The 20,510-nt window shown below is 41.3% G+C and overlaps 1 protein-coding gene across 4 annotated transcripts in view; it reads right to left on the bottom strand.

The window, feature by feature from the left end:
- Window positions 1-20,510, bottom strand: part of SLC4A7 (solute carrier family 4 member 7) — a 385,387-nt gene that overhangs the window by 69,126 nt on the left and 295,751 nt on the right. For all 4 annotated transcript variants that reach the window (XM_029589434.1, XM_029589432.1, XM_029589435.1 and 1 more), the window contains 4 exons: window positions 16,548-16,653; window positions 13,418-13,579; window positions 12,919-13,032; window positions 1,971-2,132 (listed from right to left, as the gene is read on the bottom strand). In XM_029589434.1, coding sequence (XP_029445294.1) covers window positions 1,971-2,132; window positions 12,919-13,032; window positions 13,418-13,579; window positions 16,548-16,653 — 544 coding nt within the window. The remainder of the gene's footprint in view (window positions 1-1,970; window positions 2,133-12,918; window positions 13,033-13,417; window positions 13,580-16,547; window positions 16,654-20,510) is intronic.

The raw sequence follows: 20,510 nt of genomic DNA, 5'->3' as shown, positions 1-20,510 counted from the left end.
ATTTGTCACCATCAGCCTGGACTCATTAATTATTTATTTATTTTTTTATTTATTTATTGTTTTTGTTATACCGAGTTTCATGACTGGCATCACATCAACCCAGTTTACAATTAACAATGTGTGAAAAGCATAAGGTAATGTGATAACAATATTCCCAATAGAACTGTGAACTTTAAATACAGAGAATCAATTGAAGGGTGAGAAAGTTACAATAAAACAATAAAACAGGGAAAATTAAATTAGTGAAATTAAAGCAGATTCAATACTATGCGCTTTCGTAAATCCTGACTGAGATGGATGAAGAACTTTGGACTTTGAATTAAAGTCATTTGGTTGATAAAAACAACCAGGGACGATAATTTTAAAACAAGCACGCGTATGTGGGCACAAGCTCACATGGGCTGGCATTTTGTATCATGCATACAAGTGTGTGCACATTTTATAAAATACACCCAAGTGCACTCGTCTGTTCCTAAGTTTAAACACTTTTACAAGCATCTGCAAATCATACATTTTGCTTAGGAAATGTCAGCTTTTACACATGCAAGTGAGGTAATTTTATAACATACATGCGCATAGAAAATAACCAGTTTGCCCAGTAAATCTCTAGGTCATCAAAACCCCTGGTTATTCAGCTTGCACGCCCCCCAGTTTACCTAAACCCTTCACCAGGTGAGTAATGCCTATAAAGAGTGTTATACTGACTTATATCTGATAAATAGCAGAAGTGAATGGGTGCAGGTAACAGCCGTACATGCGCTGCTTGCGCTAATTATAAAATCAGGAGTTATGTGCGTAAATGCTGGCCCCACCCCCCCACTTTTTTTTTTTTTTTAGTGTGCCAATTTTTTCATACACCAGTATTTGCGCGGATGAATGCGAGGTTTATAAAATAGGTCGAACACGCATGTGATAGATGCACGCGCATCTTTTAAAATTCACTCTTTTGCTATTATCTTTGAAAACACTGGGAGATTAGAGATTGCTCTGCAATTAGCGAGAATGGCAGGGTCTAAAGATTGCTTCTCGAGTAGAGGATGGACCTCTGCAAGTTTAAGTTGATTAGAAAGGAAGCCAAATGCTAAGGAGTTATTTTAACAGAAGAAATGGGTTTAGCTAAAGTAATGGGTTTTCAAAAACTGAGATAGCATAGGGTCCACTTGCGAGGTAATAAAATGAAGCAATTGGAGTAACAAATCAATACCAGTCGCTGAGATTAAAGGAGGAGAGATTACTAGATAAGAAAGAGGGCAAAACTGATAGTGGTGGTTGATCGGCGATTGTCAGAATCATTAGATTTGAAGTCTTTGCAAATGGTATTTATTGTTTAAGAAAAAACATGCAAAATTATTTGCAGAACATGACAGATCAGCTGGTAGTAGAGGATGCAGCTGGTTAGAGAGATTTGCAATAGTCTTGAAAAACTGGTATGGACAGTTATCTGCCAATTTAATTTTAATGAAAATATATTTCTTCGCAGATATTGCATCCTGGTAATGTCTAATGGCTATAACCAATCTATTTTTTTTTGTTTTAATTTCAATTGATTTATGGTTATGCCAGAGGTGCTTCTAAAGGACGAACTTGTCTTTTCAGAGTTCTTCTACCTGGGTGATACTATGAATGAGCAGAACATTGAGAAAAGAATGAAGTGTTAAGGGAGCCACTTTTATTAATGAGTTAAGACTGGTATTACTAATCTCTTGACAATCTAAAGACAGGGTATCGAAATCGGAATGGAAAAAAGAGTCCAACTCGGAGGAAAATAGAACGATGCATCCCTAAATGCTCAGTTGATTCACTAATTTTAACAAAGTCCATATTACAAGTTCTGTTTAATATTTCTAAAGAAGTTTTCTGTATCATTTAAGAGAAGTGAACAGGACTTGTTTGGAAAAAGAAGCTTAAAATAGGGAAAACAACCCTCACATAAAAAAACAAAACAAAAACAAACAAAAAACCAAACTTACCTTCAATTTATGCTCTTTGCGGTTTATGATTACTGCAGTGATTTGTTGATCCATGAATATAAGAATAGTACAGAGCAAGGATGGAACAGCAGCTGCAAGTAGTGTCCACCAAGGATTAGGTCCAAGAGGATCTATGATCCATCCCCGATTCTTACTTGTGGGCTGAAAAAACAACATTTCAACACAAAAAAGTTACATGCTATCACATACACAATAAGTCAAAATAGCAATGAAAGGAAATGACCGATTAAAGTGACATATCCATACAAATGCAGCAAAGCAAGTTTGCTTACTTTAAATGGGGTTCTCTATAGATAGCAGGCTGAATTAGCCATGGCATGTAGGCAACGTCATCCGAAGGTGACAAAAGACCAATTTAGCTCAGTAAAGTTTTACTATTGAGCATGCATGGGAATTCTGCTTCACAAGCCCCTCAGTCAATTGTAGATCTTAGCTTTAGCTAGGTAGTCTATTCTCCAGGGAGGCAGACAGGTATTAAGCATGGCTAATTCATTCTGCTGTCTATAGTGAACCTTGCTTTCTCTGTTACCAAGCAGGGCTGAACCAACTGCCATACGTGGGGAGTCCCATGCCAAAGTTTGCGTGGCAGAGCACTTACTGAAAAAGCAACCCAAACCCTGTGGAGAGTGGGCTACTAGGTGAACAGACTGTGCAAACTGCTTGGCCAAAGCTACCATCATTTCTCAAGAGATCATACAAATGGTAATGGGATGTGAAGGTGTGAACTGAATCAAGTTGCAGCTTTGCAAATGACTTCAATGGACACGGCTCTTAGGTGAGCCCTGAGATAGCCATGTCTCTTACTTGCTGAGATGTCAGATTCTAGGATCTGGAGGCCAGCCAGAATATAGCAATGGGTAATACAGTCTGCTAGCCAGTTGGACAACATGCACTTGGCAACAGCTATTTCCAGTCCATTAGGATCCTAAGAGATGAATAGCTGAGAAGCCTGATGATGCAGTTGAGTTCTTTTTAAATAATATCCCAAGGTCATTTTACATTCCAGTGAATATAAGGCCTTCTCCTCTTTATGTACATAAGGACTTGAAAAGAATGTGAGCAAAACGATGGCTTGATTCAGATAAAAGGCCTAAACTACATTTGGCAGAAACTTGAGTAGAGTACAGAGCACCAATCTGTCGTGGAAAAACTGCAGGTATGCAGAGTAACGAACCAATGCTTGAAGCTCACCGACTGTGACTAAAAAGCTGAGTTGCTTTCTTGTAATAGGTAATCTCAGAGGACAGCAGGATGAGTAGCATCCATTTGAGCCCACCAGGGAACTTTGATCTCAAAGATTTTAGATCTTTCAGTATTCTCTACTGAGCATGTGCAGCTTTAATCATTTCCCTATCTCCTAGGCAGAGCTCCTCAGTCCATAATTAGCTAATACATGGAGAAACCAACTTGTGAGGTGGGAGGGAATTCTGAGAACTGACATTCCTGTTGACTTTGAGAACACCTGTTACAGGTAAGCAACAATGCTTTCTCAGAGGACAAGCAGGATGGCAGTCCTCACACATGGGTGAATACCAAGCTACAGGTTGCCTGAAACAGGACAAAGCAGGGAACCCCCCCCCATGCTGAAGGCACCACCTTTCTTCGCTTTTGTTTGTGAGGCTGCTGACCCTTAATGGGCCATAGGAAGGAAAGGATTTGGGTTCTACTCTTCAAAAAGACCCAAAGGACAGAGAGAGAAACCCATGATGTGCAGCAGAGGTGCCAAGGCAGGGATATGATGTGAATTTGGGGCAAGAAGAGCACTTCACCTCACAAAAAAGTAGTGCATTGAAGAGTTTCAGATAGCTAACCCTGATAAGCACCAGAAGGCCCAGTTCCTCCTGGATACAGGAAAGGGCACAATTACCAACCAAGAGAAAGAGCTCTTGGAAAAATACCACACAGTTTCCCTTTGAAATCAACCTGGGTCTAGAGAGTCATGCAGAAAGAAAACTGCAGCTAAGAAGGGGTTCTCCCCTCAGAATTGCCAGAAAATGAGCAAGGAGTTTTAAGTATGCTGGAGATAACAGGAGAAGATAATAGAGAAAATCAAAGACCAAAAGTGACAGATTTAGAGGGTCAGGATTTAAATGGGACTTCTGAATTGGGAGAGTTAGGAAGTTTGTTCCCAAAACCCAAACAAGAAAGCACTCCTAAATTTGAGAATCTCCTTAAGGAAAAAGAGCAGGAAATCGCAGTTGTATTGAAACCTACAGTAATGACGAAACCAGTAAATATCACATTAGAAACGCTGTAGAATTATATTGCTAAATTAGATGTTTCGATTACAAATTTAACTGACATTGTAAAGGAAATTAATAACTTTAAAGCAAAATATGGAAAAAACTGAGAATCAACAAAAAGAAATTGAAGGAATAGATAAACATATTATACAAATTGAAAAAATACAGAATCAATAAGTTAAAATAGAGGATGAGTTTCAGAAAAAATTTGAAAACTTAGAAAACTCAATAAGAACTTTGAATTTAAGAGTTATTAATTTCCCTGTTATAAAACAATTGAGTACAATGGAATTATTTAAGAGTTATATTACACAAGTTCTTAATATCCCAGAACAGTGTTTACCTGTAATTATAAGAGCCTTTTACGCTGGAACACGGAAAGGGGAACAGGAGTAAACTCAGCTAGTTCAGGAAGTTAAGGGACGAGAAGATGTGGAGCAAAAGATTTCTGATGATAATTCCAGATATCTTTTACAAAAGTCCCATGAGGACTATGAATAAAGTAAAAAATAGAGGTATACTTTTGATTCAATTTGCTTTTATTACAGACAAAGACAATGTAATGAAATTCTTTTTTCGTAATAGACCGAAATTGTTCTATGGACCGAGATTATAGATATTTCATGATTTGGTAAGGAGTACCCAGCTTTGTAGGAAGAAATTCCTGCAAATGAGGAAAGAAGTATTAGATAGGGGTGTGTTTTTCTTGCTTAAATACCCTTGTAGATGTATCATAAAATTTGAAGGGAAAAATTTTCAGTTTACAGACCCAGATCATCTTAAAAGTCTTCTTGCAAATGTAACACCTGTTATGAAATAGAGAAGGGGTATTTTGTTGCATTATTTCTTATTTAAACCTATTTTACTGCTTATTTCAATGCTCATGATAAAGAGGTTTCACTTAAATTTTCTTATGTTTATATATAGACATTGATTAGTTTACCTTTGTTATACTAATTTGGATAAATGTATCAGTTTCTTTGTTATTGCAAATCACAAATATTCTTGTAATTTTTTTGAAAATTCAATAAATACAAATTAAAAAAAAGAAAAAAGAAAACTGCAGTTCACTAGTATCCTAAGAGGAAAAAGAGAATGCATTTGCATAATTGCGCCCATGAGTAGCCAATAGGACCAATGGGCATAGAACCCAAGCAAATGTTTGGAAGAAGTGGCAAAAAACAACAGGATCTGTGGCAAACCCCCAACAGCCCAATGACTACGAAAAAAAAGATCTGACCCTCCCAGGTCAGATGGCATGGAACCAAGAGGGCCAAGGAATGGAAGTGCTAACCCTTCAATTGGATCTCCACTCCAAGACCCCAAGCATAGCTGGTGAGCTGCGACTGAAGGTCACCCAGTCTCGGCACTTCCACCGACAGGAATATCCTTGGCCAACCAAGCGAAGCACAAAAAGCCGAAGGCAGTACTAGCTAGAATTTGACGAAAACCAGGGAAAGAATGGTATACTTTTTCTGGAAAATATACAATATTCCAATTCACAACATAACTATTTTCTTGACATTCTGACTGGAAGTCAGAAGTGAAGAATACAAGGCGGCAGACCCCAGGGCTGCAGGAAAAAGCCGCTAGGCTGTAGAAATCAATGTTGGGCAACATCCCAACAATACTACCCACTGCTGATCCCAGGAGGGAGTTGCCACTAAGGCTGACCTCTCAGTAGACAGGAACAACAAACTAAAAGCAAACCTCCTGAGGACGTCCTGAATCTCTCAGAGAAAACCAGAGATGCTGCAAGAGCCAGACCCTGTACAAACAGGACTTCACCATCCTGGAAACCCTGAGGGTACTAGATCAGGTTCATTCTGATCAGCAGAGCAGACCACCCACCAACCTGGCATAGGTGTCAAAAACCTATTGCCATAACTCATATTTCCACCCAATAACCTCATGGCACACAAAGTGGATCATTTGCAGTGTCAAGGACCACCTTCTCTGCCTCTGAACACTCCTACTGGCAAGGATATATCTGAAAGAGGAAATGACAACCCTCAAGTGACTGCAATAAGGGTACGGGACCATTGTTGTGAGATTTTGCATCTCCTAATACATGCAGCCATGGATATGACTAGTTGTCTGAAGGCACACCTACCATTCAGGATGCATATGGGCTAGAACTCTCCTCCTAGAGCTATAGCCCATATGCAACAGACTGGCAAGTGAGATCACAAAGCAAAAATATGCACATTGCTCCCAGCAGGTATCAGAAGTAATACGCCCATGCAGGAGAAATCCGAATTTGTTGAGGAAAGATTACCAAGTAAAGGAACCCCCACACTATGGGGAGTCTGAATCCAGAAAACTCCCCCATGATGCAGCCCTGCTGCACATTAGTACAACGGTGGAACAAGTGCTCCAGCCCAACAGGCTCTTGAATTCAGCAGGGAAAAGAAACTAGTTAAAAACAAAACCCATCTGGAGAATGAGGAGCAAGAACAATCTCTTTCCAGGGTGAGAATAAAGCATCCAAGAGGGAACCCATAAGGGCTGCCTCTGGAAATCCAACAGTCATATCTTACTTCCCTGAAGGGGCAGGAAACTGCAGTATGAACTGGGTCAACCCGATCTCCATATAAGTGGGGTACAGTCACCGACTATTGAGGTTCAACTGGCGACAAAACGAGTAGCTGGTGGCCACCTAGACACATAGGAAAGGCCACCATGGCAACTAAGTGTAGGGATGCTGGTGAAAAAGGTCCAGTTGACCCCCACTGCCACCCCCAACCCCTCAAGTCCCCCAAGGAGACTTGTAAGGAGTTGTAAAGATTCATGAGAATTGAAGCTCCAGCCTAAGCATTGAACCTACAAGGGATTGCACCCTGGAAGCTTCACTTTGAAGGGAATTTGAGTGCAAGTCAATATGGGAGGGCCCTAAAAGCCCTAACTCTCCCCTATGGGGGGGAAGGAAAAATCCAGACTCCACTGCTCCAGTATCCACCCCAAATGTGAAGAGACTAGGAGTGCATTCTCAGCCAAGAAATTCCAGCACAGTGGTGATTGCGGTACATAACTTGTTATGCCAGTCAAGAGGAAAGACACACTAAAGGTTAACTAGAATAGTATTGCAACTGCAGTGCTTTGCACTTGTGGAGCGGTACTCATGCTGACTGAGGTATGTATGAGCTCATTATTGCAGTGCCCGTGGGCATAGCCCCATGTTACAGCCTAGACCAGCCACAACTTGCTAGTACCGGCGGCTGCACACTGTCAAAACATTTGTGATGACGCCTCTCTCATCGGTGCTGTATAGCACCTCATGGAATGCCATCAATGGGATCCATGGCAATGATCGAGGCAAACTGTCCATGGCACCCAGGCACTCCACGATGCCAAAAATGATGATAGTGTCTAGTGCTACCCATGGTGCTTGGAGGCAAAGACGACTTCTGCGCGAGTCAACTGCACTTGCTGCGCTACACTGTTTCGATGACACCTTATAAAGTCAGCAAGCACAGCGCTACAACAATGTCAACAATGCCCATTGCGTCCCAACTGCATCTATGTCGCTGGGTGGCACTTGATGGCATTGCCCTCAGTGTTTGTTAGCAGTCATGGTAATTATGGCATCAGTGGTGCTAATGGTGTCAATGGCACCCCATGCGCACTATGGTATTGGGGAAGCCCATGGTGCCCAACAGCGCCCAAGGCACTCCATGATGGTGGTGCCCTGTGGCAGACATTGCCCACAGCATATATGGCACCCACGATCCAACAGCACACTTAATGCTCGACTGTACCTATTGCACCCAATGATGTAGCAACCAGGGCATCAATGACATTGAATGGTGCTTGACAGCGCCTACGGTGCTCAAAGGTGTCGATGCCCACGGTGCCAGAATGTGTCAATGACCCAACTGAGAAGCTTTGCAGCGCTGTTGAGCTGCATCGATGTCGCCTGGCAGCACAGACTGTGTCCACCGGCGCTAGAAGATGATGGACCTTGGATCTGTTTCCACAAATTGCGGTTGTATTGGGTTATGTATGACTGGTAGGCCACAATGCGCACCACCAGCATAGCCCACAGCCTGTTGCACCAGATAAGGTGTATCGGCCTTCCTATTAACCGGGGTCACAAACACCGGGTGTTCCCACATACGGAGGAGGAGCTCCTTAAAGATGTCGTGGATCAGCACTGCCACTATCTCCTTGGGAGCATCGATGAACTGGAGGACATCCAGCATTTGTGACAGGTATCCTCCTCCAACAGGAGTTGGAAGGGGATGGCCTCTGCTATAGCCCTTACAAAGTGGCAAATGATAGGTCTTTGGGTGGAGATCGACGCCGCTCCTCCGGAGGGGAAGGCTACGAGAGCGGGGTGTTGGAGAACGCGAAGGACGAGTCCGAGGAGTCATTGCCCATGGGTGGTAAGAACCCTCCTCCTCGCTGGGGCCCGGGCACCAAGGGCACCGGCAGCATCGATGAAACCACCGGCATTGAGGGGGGCATTGGCTGCGGCCTGGGGAACTGCGGGCAAGGGTGCCCGGTCCCCGAGGCCACATACTCCTCGGAGGACCCAGGATCACTCCAATGGAGGGCATCTGTGGCCGAGGAGGCATCGAAGGCCTCTCAGGCACAGGTGGTGTCTGTAAGGCACCAAGAATGAGGTCCAGACGCTCCAGCAGGGGTGCAAGCATCGATGGCGGATGCTCAGGCAACAGTATGGGGGCCAGTGGCACCAGCATCTCAATGATCTGTAGAGCTTTGAGCACCGCCGATTGCACCCTTTGGTCAAGCTCCTCCTGAAAGCCCTGGGTGGTTAGCACTGATGAAGGGGGATGAAGTGTCGCCGGCACATTCTTGGAGGGATCATGAGAAGGCAGTGCCCAGAACCATTGCTGGTGGCTGGTGCCGCTTCGATGGTGGCTTGGCAGCTGCCGATGCCGATCCAGAACCGGCACTGTGGCAAGATGACTGGTGTGTTAATGCTTTCTGGATTTCTGGCACTCAGTCCAGTATTCCCTTGGCGCAGAGGATGAAGACGACACAGAGGTTAGCGGGAGGGGAGAGACCACAGAGATCGATCTCCCTCTCCCCTATCCTTAGGGGTACTGGATAGTGGGGCCGACAGGGGAAGAGAAGGGGACGGTTCCCTGCGGTCCTTGGGTGTCGAGGATACTGAAGCAGACGTTGAGGGTTTAGGAGATCTTAAGATCTTCTCCATTTTGTCTAAGCATGTCCAACACCCTCTGGGGGTCATATGGTTGCACAAACGACACCCCCGGACGTCGTGTGAGGCCCCCAGGCAGAGGATACACACCTCATGCGGATCCGTAATGGACATGGTCTGCAGGCACTGGGGGTACTGCCGAAAACCGGACGCCACCATCGAAAAAGAGGCTGGCACGCAATTGATGACAGGCACCACGGCGCAGAAGTCGGGAACTGACCGCAAAGAATGAAGGCAAAACCAAGGGTACCTACCGAATGGAGGAACTGAACGCGAAGGGGGACCAGACAGAAAAACCCCCAAACAGGTCAAAAAACAATTTTGAGGAGTTGGAGCTCCACCACCACGAGGCTACTGCACCACGGAAAAGAAGAGACTGAAGGGGGACCTCACGTGTACGCGCGGATAGCAGCAGGCTGGGCATGCTCAGTCTGCCAGTCAAAGTTTCTAGATACTTTGACAAAAGTTTTCCGTGCCGGGCTCCATTGGATGTCGTCACCCACATGCGAGGACTACCATCCTGCTTGTCCTAGGAGAAAGCTCAATACCTTAAATTGTACTCTCTGTTCAATGGGGAGATAATGCAACAAGTTTAGGATTGCATTATGATAACTTGTCAAGATGATCCACCACCTTTCTCTTGTACCAGATCCTGCATTCCACTGAGAACTAGATTTAATGTGATTCCCCCCTCTGGTTGGATTTTCTATTAATAAGGATTCCAGCGTGCAGTTTGTTTCCTGCAAAACATTTATCTTGCTTGAGTCTATGCCACCCTAACATATAATGCCACCCTTCCACCCATTTTAACCGCCCTGTCATGTTGATCTAATTTGTACTCTGGTATCACAGTGTCCCGTCCCACTGGTTATCCTTCCACCAGGTCTCAGAGTGCCTAGTATGTCTACATCTTCCTTTAAAGCCATACATTCTAGATCTTCAGTCTTATTTTTCAGACTTCTGGCATTCGCATACAGATTTTAAAGTAGGTTCATTTGTATTTCTATTTTTATATGTACTCTCAATCTGCTTATCAGATGATACAGGCAGTATGAAGTCATTTTTATTTTCATGCTGTGAATTTAAATACATCTGGGCTTTTTCAGCTTTTACATCCTCCTCTCTTTTGGGACATTCTAACTTACCCGATTTATAATTCCACTATAAATATAGCAGAATGATGGCTCATGGGGAAAAATGGGGCAGGGGGGGTGGGGGGCTAAAGTATGCAGCCAGCTGCATCGCAGCGGTGCATTTTCGCCCGTTGTGGTTGCAGCCGGGCGCACACTTTCGCCCCATAGCGCCACAGGAAAAGGTGTTACTGCTGGCGATAAAATGGAAAACATTATTGCCCGGAGCACTGCTGGGCCATAATCCCGCCCACACTCCTCCCCTTCCCCTGATTTAAATTTTACCACTGCAATGTGGCTGGTTTCGCATGTGTTAGGGCCTGATTACATGCGATAAGGCCCTAATACACGAGATAATGGCACATCGCAGTTTAAAGAATGACCCTGTTAGTTTGCCAATATCCTTTCAAGATACCTCCCTCTGACCTATGTGCTGCTGAGTGAACTGGGAATCAAACTAGTGATTAGTTGCCCAGGAACTAGTACTCTCACCTTCTCAGATCAAGTAAATGATCTTTGCAAATTTATAATTCTAACACGAGCAAGCATATACTCACTTTTGCTAGCTCACAGAATAAATCCAAAGACTATTTTCTCTGAATAAAATTAATACTAGCAAACAAATACTAATCTTAAAAACAAGCAGACAATATACACAGCCAGTAATAGTTTAACCCTTTAAAAAAATGTTTTCGTTATAAGCGCTCTCTCTCAGAAAGACCAATTTACCTTTAGCAAATAAAGGTTCTGCAATCAGCACTCTTTTGTGGTGCCGAAAGTCAGAAGATGCCTTGCTCCAAGAGGAGTGGCATCTGTCTGCCTTTGAACGGCAGCTTCTGGATTTTACCAGACCGTGCCTTCCGCATGGCCTCCAGACATAGTACTGCTGTGCTGTCAGGGACATCCAACCACAAAACAAGTAGTCTGGAGCATCATGGTCCAGACCCAAGCAGAGATAGCAAACTGAATGGGTGTCAGTGATGTATGGTTGGTTATTGAGATTGGTTATTAATCATAATATACAGTTTATTCATATTTAGTGATGTATGTATGACACCCATACCCACAGGTCTAAAATGTGCTAAAAGCAGGCTTTTTTGGTTCTTGGGTTTCTCCATTTTCACTTTTTTTTTTTTTTTTTTTTTAATTAGAACTGAAAAGTTCTATTGAGGGGCTGCAGAGGCAACAGCAAGAAAAAAAAAAAGGGCAGAGGAGGTTTGCAAAGTGTAAACTTGCAAAAACAAGGCCAAAATCTTTAGGATAAAACACACATCTATGTGGTAGCTTGGATAAAAGAGGGGCTTATTAAGAGGCAACATGTACTGAGCTCCTGCATATGCTCAGTTTTACTTTTACTGAGCCCTGAGACCTGGGTCTCCATCGGTGCCATCTCATGACACCACCCATGTGTTATGGCTGATTCATGCCTGTTTGTCGATGGAGAATGGTACTTGCTGCATGTTATACTAGACACACTAACCCTATTAAAAGGTGACAATTAACCATGCACCTCCACGCCACACTTCATTTATTATAGTAAATTCAAAACCAGGTACACAAAGTGCTTCCCTGTCTATATAAAAAGCTAATATATTTGGGACAACTGCTTTTGATAATCTGTGAAGATTGTCAGCACTTATCCAATGTGATTCCATGTTTGGGTAAAGAAGGTAATTCATACACTAGGAGATAAAACAGACAAACTTTCTGCCTTCCACTAGATCTTTCACTAGGAAACTGCCAAACAAGAAGTTGAAATTTGAAGACAGACATTGTCTCCTTTGAATTAAACAAATCTCATTATGTTTACTGCATGCAGTAACATCCAAAAAAATAGAACAGTGGGACTTAATTCATTGTAGCTGCACCTTTACCTTCCTTCAAGATACTGACAGTTAGGACAAATGATATCACACACATACTATGTTTGCATTACAAATTCTGATGCGGCTGAGGAAAATCCTTCTTGCCACTTATTTGGGTTCAGAAGCCCAATTTCTGCTGAAGAGCTATTTTCCTTAGCAAATAGTTCATTCAAATTGGGTTGAATCTATTTCAGCCAACAAATTCCAGAGTCGTATCACCTTCTAAGAAAAACAGTTCTTCCGAGTATTTACCACAACACTGTTCTCTTTAATAAAGCCAAATGGGTCAAAATGAAGTCATCAAATCTATTCACTGAGGATCTTGAAGACTAATCAATTATTCTTAGTTCCAGGATGTCCCTTTTCCCATTGTAGTGCATTTATGTTTTCAAAAGTATCAACTGCAGTCTGATTTCCATACCATAAATTGCTGCACTGTACAAAGTTCAATAAGGATATGTAGAAAGACTCTATAGAAAAAGTCATTTAGTTGAGTCTTACCTCAAACTTTTCAGGAACCTGGAGTTTAGGAGAAGGAACTCCTACAAGGTAGTCTATAAGAACCATTGTGACAATGGTTAGAAATATAGCGAAGTCACTGATTGTAGATCGTACCTAAATAATACAAATTTGTATAAGAAATATGAACTGTAATGGTACAATCAGGATCTCACATTAGGAAATGCAATAGCACAATAATTCTATTTTGTATCGAGTTGTTTAATATTCAACTATCACCATACCTTCTATTATATCTCACTACTAGTAATGCAAAACCCACTTAGTTACTGGATAGGCTGAAGAGACAGTTATTGATACTATCCAGGTATCATCTTTATTAAGATCAGTCAATAGGCATTTGTATAAGGCACACAACAGGGGTTTTTTTTTTTGGGTTTTTTTTTTTTTTTTTTTTTAATAGTGCAGGGTAAAATGTCATCAGTATTAAGAACATATTAACACAGTTCAATGGCAAAATAGTGTTTTATTTTGTGATTACCTTGGTGGGAAAGTAATTTTTCGTCTTGAACTGCTTGAGGAACGCAGACAGAAAAAATGTTGTAAAGAACAAGATGACAGACCAGAATAGAACATCAGGAACATAAGGACCATGATGACCACAAGCAGATCCAACAAATTCACCATGAAACATTTTGCATTCCTGCAAGATTTAAAAAAAAAAATCCATTATGTTTTTTTTTAATTTTATTTTATGATTTTCAACAATATAGAACATTATACAATATTCTCAGACATATACAGAGATCAAAAAAAGATAATTTAACCATATCAGTGAACTTAACACCATATCTAAAGAAAATATTATTCATCTCTGAAAATCAAAGGAAAAGGGAGATCCAAAATGTAAAGAAGCAGATAACACAATAAGAATAAATATATAAATCAGAATAGCATAAGACTCCCGCTGCTATTTCTACTATTACCTATCCTCCCCTGGGTCTAGTTAGGAGTGAGAGTCCAGATATTCTCAGAGATGTGATGGTTCTGAGAAAACATATTTAGTATTTTGAAATACAAGTATACACTTACAAGGAAAACGTAAGTTAAACTTTGCTCCTCTAGCAACAACCTCATTTCTCATAAGAAGAAATGTTTTCCTTCTCTCCTGAGTTGTTTTTACAATATCAGGAAAAACCCGAACTACTTGACCATGAAACTGCTGGTTTGAATTTCGAAAAAAAAGCCTAAGTGCAGAATCCCTTTCTGCTATAAAAGTAAAAGTCACCAATAGAGTTGCTCTGGATGTAATTGGGGTCTCTGATGATTTTTCCAATAATTCTGTTAAGTTTAAAGATGACTCCTCCTCATTTCCTTGCATCCCAACAATCTTTTGATCTTTAAGCGATGGAAGGTAATATGCCTTAGAAATAGTTGGAATGGCAGTCTCTTGAAACTTCAAAACCTTTATGAAATAGCTTTTAAGCAATTCCTTTGGTGGCAATATACGAGATTTAGGAAAATTTAACAACCTCAAATTAGATCTCCTAATAGCATTCTCCAACTTTTCCATTTTATTTGAATGTAAAGTTTCTGATTTAATCAGATTAACTTGAATCTCTGACTTTATCTCTTGCTCCATTTCTATCATAGAAGCTTCAATAAGATTTGTCTTATTTTCAAGACTTTGAACTTTTTTTCCCTGATCTTTTAACATTGATGTTATAGTTTTAATTGATTTGTCCATATCCAGCAATAACTTCCAAACCTCTTGCAAAGTTACTTTTTTCTGACACAGTCCCCATACATATCTCTTTTATATCCGGCATTGTCTCTCCTACCTCCAAGGGATCTCTCTCAGCCGCTTCTGGATTCCTCTCCCTCTGATTCTCGTTACCTTGGAGCCCTGTCTTGGGCTCACCGAGTCGGTTAACGTCCCGTTTCCGACTCTCTGGACCAACGAGATCAGGGGGGTATTTGGGTCAGATGTTCTCCCCAGATATTCCTCCAATCTTTTTGGAGGGCCAGACGGCGGGCTGGGAGTTCTAGGTGCACCGGGGCTGAGGGATGCTTCTTCGGCCAATGTGGTCGGCGTCTGCTTCTCGAACACGCATGCGGCCCCCTCCCTCCGGTCTCTCAGCAGCGGGCCTCGCAAAAGCCTCCTCTATCTGCGGTTGTCTTGCATCAGATATCGGTGTGGAGGAAAGGACTTCATGGACCCGGGCTTTTCTTTTCGTATGCGGCATCATAAGGTAATAATTTTAGTCAAGAAAGATGAAAAAGATTCGGGCAGAAATTCCACCGCGGAGCAGAGGCGTCTGCGTGTGCTCATGCGATCACCATCTTGGATCTCATAATGGATTATTTTAAACAAGCTGCTAGAATCTCATACATGAAACCGATCTCTTAGCTATAACCTGCCTCCCCCCCCCCGCCCAAAAACCAAAACTAAAAGTCCCTGCAGTCTAAACCTGAGCTACATGCTACAATAAATTAGACTTGTTTGGTGTAGGTAAATGTACACATACAATATACATCTTAACATACCTATTTACAATCCTATAGAAATCCCTTCATGTACACCAAATGAAAAGGCAATTCCTAGTTAGCAGTTTACAACAATCTGTGCAATTTGGTCCTAATTTACTTTGTGGCAGAAGTAATCTATTTTAAAATCAACACACGAGAGCACTTGTTTCTAACAGCACCACTCTAGCACTCACTGCCTAGTACATACACAGCCGAGAAACTGAGGTAGAATCCCTTCAAACAAAATAGTTTCACAGGGACATGACTCTCCCCAAACTGTGGGGTTATAATCTACATATAAATGCTTCTATACAGTTACAGGCAGATTTTAAAAGGGCCGCGCGTGCATCCATAAACATGTGTATCTCGCCACCCGCAAAGGTACGTACTATTTTATAAAGTATACACCTAAGTTATATGTTATAGAGAGAGAACCGCTTTATAAGGCTCATTCTGATATTCTATAAATGGATCACTGTGAGGGGGCACTTTGATTCAGGGTGAGTTTGGGTTTGGGGGGGGGTGTTACAGATACATTCAGAGGTATTCATTGTAGAACTGACATCACTAAAGAATTTTACACCTCATAAGTGATGGAAAGGAGTTGATTTGTACAATGCAGCTAGCAGGGACTGCAGTGCACAAATCAACTCCTCTTGTTAGAATTTTCAATGCTTATAAAGGTCCAACATTTTTTTTTTTTTAGGATGACAATTTACAATGAATATCTCTGAATGTATCTGTAACACCCCCCCTAACCCACCTCCCAAAAACTCACCCTGAATCAAAGTGCCCCCCTTACAATGGTCCATATATTGAGTGTCAGGCTGAGCCTGATCTTCCCCCTCCCCCCATGTTCATACTACACCTATTGAGGAGCTGTAGCAAAGTGACATGCATAACATAAGTGAGCTGGCTGAGGAAAATTAGGGGCCATGCGTGTCAATGCTTGAACACCCATGCCCGCTCCCCCTTTTCGCTTACTTTTTCTGGGCACGCATATATGAATGTAGGTGTGCCCTTCCCGGTTATTTAAAATTTGCGTAGCTCCCATGAAGCTCACTTATGCGTGTATGTGGCAGTTTTTGTGCTAGCAAAGCTTTGAAAATCTACCTCTTAAAAGAAAACTTCAAAGCACTTACAGAAACAGTCAAATTACTCCATGAAATGTCATCTGCTGTTATATTAGACTTCATCCATATCTTCAGAGTCTCATTGCTGGGATTCACAGGCTCAGAACACACACATCTGGCAAATTTTAAATATCAATAAAGAAATATTTTCATTTAAAATGGTATGTTTTTCCAACAGTGCTCAGCAATTAAAATATACAAAATTATTGAAACAAGATGCACAAGTGCACTTATCTGTGTGTGTGATCTGCACATTCTAAATATAAAATTATTCCAGATGTTGAGTCCAATCTATGCTGTGCCAGTCCATCAAAATGTTATAGTTAATGTCATAGTCTATGCTGGCAAAACAAAAAAAAATCTCCTACATACGGAGCCAAAACTTTAAGACACTGCAATTTCCTTTGGGGCTTCAAGCTCAATTGAAACTGGTCCCTACTAGGCCTATGGAACCATAAACCTTCATTCACTACTTAAGCTTCCCCCCAACCTTTGCATTTTAACCCCCTTCTCATGTCAGTTATAGTGACAACCCTTGGCCAGGAGCCACAAAGCACTACTCCCTTTGTAACCTGGGTATATGAGCACCCAGAGTCTGGTTAGTAGGTTTTGCTGCTCATTGATAGCTGGGACTGCTTTCTTTCTTTCCATGACCTGTGAGCACAGATCTGCAGCTTAGCCAGAGAACCCAAAGCCAGGCTCTGTAATTGAACCCATGTGCCACATTCAGATTTTTCTCTCTCCATCCTAAAGCAACAGGTATACAAAATTTTTTGCAGACTTCATTTAATTAGCTACTCCCACTACCCTAGATCAGAGCAACTTGGTGGTCTGCAATAATTATCGTAATCAGAAACCTTTGCTAGTGCCAGCCTGATCCATCCGAATTATAGATACAATCTGAATATCCTGTGGAAGTTTGATAAAAAACAAAAGGGAATTCCCAAAATGAAAAAGATATATATCTATTACAAATAAAATGTAAAACCTTATTAAAAATCTGAAAACAAATGAAAGGACATCTGCTGCACGAGTTAAGACTAGAGTAAAATATAGAACACAAATAGGGGAACACTTCTCAACATTAGTCGCTGAGGCACAAGGCCAATGACACTGGTCTTATTAAACTCTACAAGCTTGTAACAGGATTTAGCTGCGAAACAATGCAATGGATGAGATCACCAGGAACATTCACTATCATAGGGACATTCCCTGATATTTGATTTATGCTCCAAAGTTATGGTCCAAACTGCATTTGGCATGAAGGGAGTGGCAGAAGGAAGAGAAAAAAAAAACCCCTCACCTGCTCATGGTCCCTCATTCTGTGTTCATACAATAGTTTTTGAAAATAAATCCCACTACTATTAGAGAAAAGCTCTGCTGGATGGGAGAAGTAAAAAGGCTAGTAGTTAGAATGTATGGATTAAGAATGAGAATTTCTGGGTTCAAATTTCACCCACTGTCAGGTGTTATGACCTTGGGCAAGTCACTACCTACCACTGCTTCAGGTATCCATTTAGACTGTTTATGTATGTCATTTGTTGCAAAGCACCTGGATTTAAGGCACTATTAAAATGCCAGAATAATAAGTTTAAGAGAAGAACCTTGGGAATCAAGATGGTAGAAGCTAGTGAGCTCTTCTTGCTGCTACTCGAGTTTATTTCTTCATTGGAAATTGGGAAAAGGAAGGGGATGATCAGAGCTTATCCTGCTGAAGGACCAGCTTCATCCCCTTCTGGCCCCCCATGGACTCCTATATGCATTGGTCATTGCTACTCATGCAGTTGTCTAGCTCTGAAGGGTCCCAGAGGTAGAGGTCCCCCCTGTTGTCTCTCCAGATGCAGAAGCATCATTCCCGCCAAAGCCACACAGACGAGTGTGATGTTGACAGACGAGCTCTGTCAAACATCAGTGCTGCAGTGGAGTATGAGGAGCTCTCTCTGTTGTCTCTCCAAAGTAGTGGAGGAGAAGAGATTCCCGATGTGGCTACAATCATGGGTTTCCAGTCTGAAACCTCATTGCTGGCTTCAATGACACGAGGGTCTAGAGAAGATTCAAAGTCTATTGCAGTAAGCCAAGTTTTGCCTGCGACTACTAATCCTCTGATTTCACACCCAAAGTGGTTTCCACTAGAAGGTATCTGGGAAGCAATTGTCAGCTTTTTGAATCAGATGGCTCAGTTTCTCTTTCAAACTCAGACTTTGACTTCTGAAATCAGTAGTAATCAAAAGAAACTTTCCTTAGTTCAACAGAAAGTTGAGACTTTAGAAGTATAAGTTTCTGCACTACAGGACGTAACTCCTTGATTAAAGGACATTTACAATTTCAGAATAAGGTGGAAGCACTTGAGGATGTTCAGACACAAATCTTAGGTTCATAAATTTCCCTAAGCAGAGATGTTTCATAGATGGAAATGTTAAAAATATATATTTTAGAGATTTTGAATGTTCCAGAGAATTTAATTTCCCCCGTCTCCAGAACTTATAATATGCTACCTTATAAGAAATATCTGCACAAACTTCATTTGATTTGTCCAACTTGACTGTCAATCTTGAAAAGTCTGGTAATAAATTTATATGTTTTACCTTCTAGGGTACTGATACACAGACATTAGGGAAAAAGTGCAGGACTGCTTCTACTGCAAAGTCCAAAAGCATAGTATGTTCAAGCAGCATTGTCTGAATTATCAAGAAGGCTGCTCACCCTGTAAAAATGTTGATAACTAATTTTGATATGGGTTTGACAGTGCTTGGTTTTGATTTTTAATATTACTACCTTTAACAAAAGGCTTGGGAATAACCTTCATAGAGCGGCAGTTACTTCTATAAGAAACTTGTTGGACAGACTGGATAGACCATTTGGTCTTTTTCTGCCATCAATACTATATTACTATGTTACTATTTTCCCTTTTCATAGTTAATTTACTGGTGGACCCAGACAGGTATTATTTTCTGAGATTGTATTTTCATAGGAGAACTGTATTGTTTTATAACTTAAAAGTCACTATGTTTCCCAAGATAGCCAAGTCTACTCAGCTTAGGAGGAAGCAGTTCCTTCTTCAGAGATCTGGGGTTCAACAACTAGGGATTTTCTGGTTAAATTTTCTTTGCAAATGTATAGTAAAATCAGATGGAATGAAACAAACTCAATTGACTAGGACTGTAAACAAAGCATATTTGTGAAAGACAAGTATTGTCCAGACCTGAAATGACATCTTCAGAGGTGGCCCTCTCCTCTGTTAAATAAGCTCCTTTATTTACATATTTAGTTGTGTACAACAGCCCTCTTTCCTTATTTTTCTATATTAAGCTTCACATTAAAAATGGTACTTAGCTGCTAAGTGATGCTGCTGAATATCCAGCTACGGTCAGCGGGCACCACTTAACCAGCTAAGTTTTTAGCTAGCTAAGACAGGGCTGGGGAATGGATGGATTGGGAAGAAGCTGAGTTATCCGTTCAATTCTGTTTGGACTAAAGGGCTGCACTACTGAATATGCAACATTAATTAGCTGGTTAAGTATATAAAACTGGCTAAGTAGCAGAGCTGCCTGGCGGCTGATTATGGATATCATGTATTATGTTTTCCTTGGCATGTGAAGACCATCCTATATGTGGACAGGTGTGTGAGAAATTCTTTTTTTTGAGGTTATATCCTATTACTTTTTTATGTTTACTTTGCTTGGTACTAGTCTGATTTTTGTATTAGGAAATACTTATAAATAACAAAAAAAAGGGGGGAAGAACCTCAAATCAGCACAGGCAAATGACCCAATAAAGATTTATTGTACTAAGCAGTAGCACAGGACACAAGAGAAATTCACAAATTTTTGGGTAACAGATTTCTTTAGTGCAAACTTGCAAGTCTCTAAAATTTACAGCAAATTAAAAGGTGCCCAAAAGCAGTAAATTGAGTCTTAGCTCAGAAATACATTTGCTTGCACGTGCATTATCAAGTGCATTTACCTATAAATG

The sequence above is a fragment of the Rhinatrema bivittatum genome, chromosome 2 (assembly GCF_901001135.1).
Source record: "Rhinatrema bivittatum chromosome 2, aRhiBiv1.1, whole genome shotgun sequence".
Lineage (NCBI taxonomy): Eukaryota > Metazoa > Chordata > Amphibia > Gymnophiona > Rhinatrematidae > Rhinatrema > Rhinatrema bivittatum.
The sequence above is the reverse complement of the archived record's forward strand: the minus strand, read 5'-3'. Positions and strand labels throughout refer to the sequence as shown.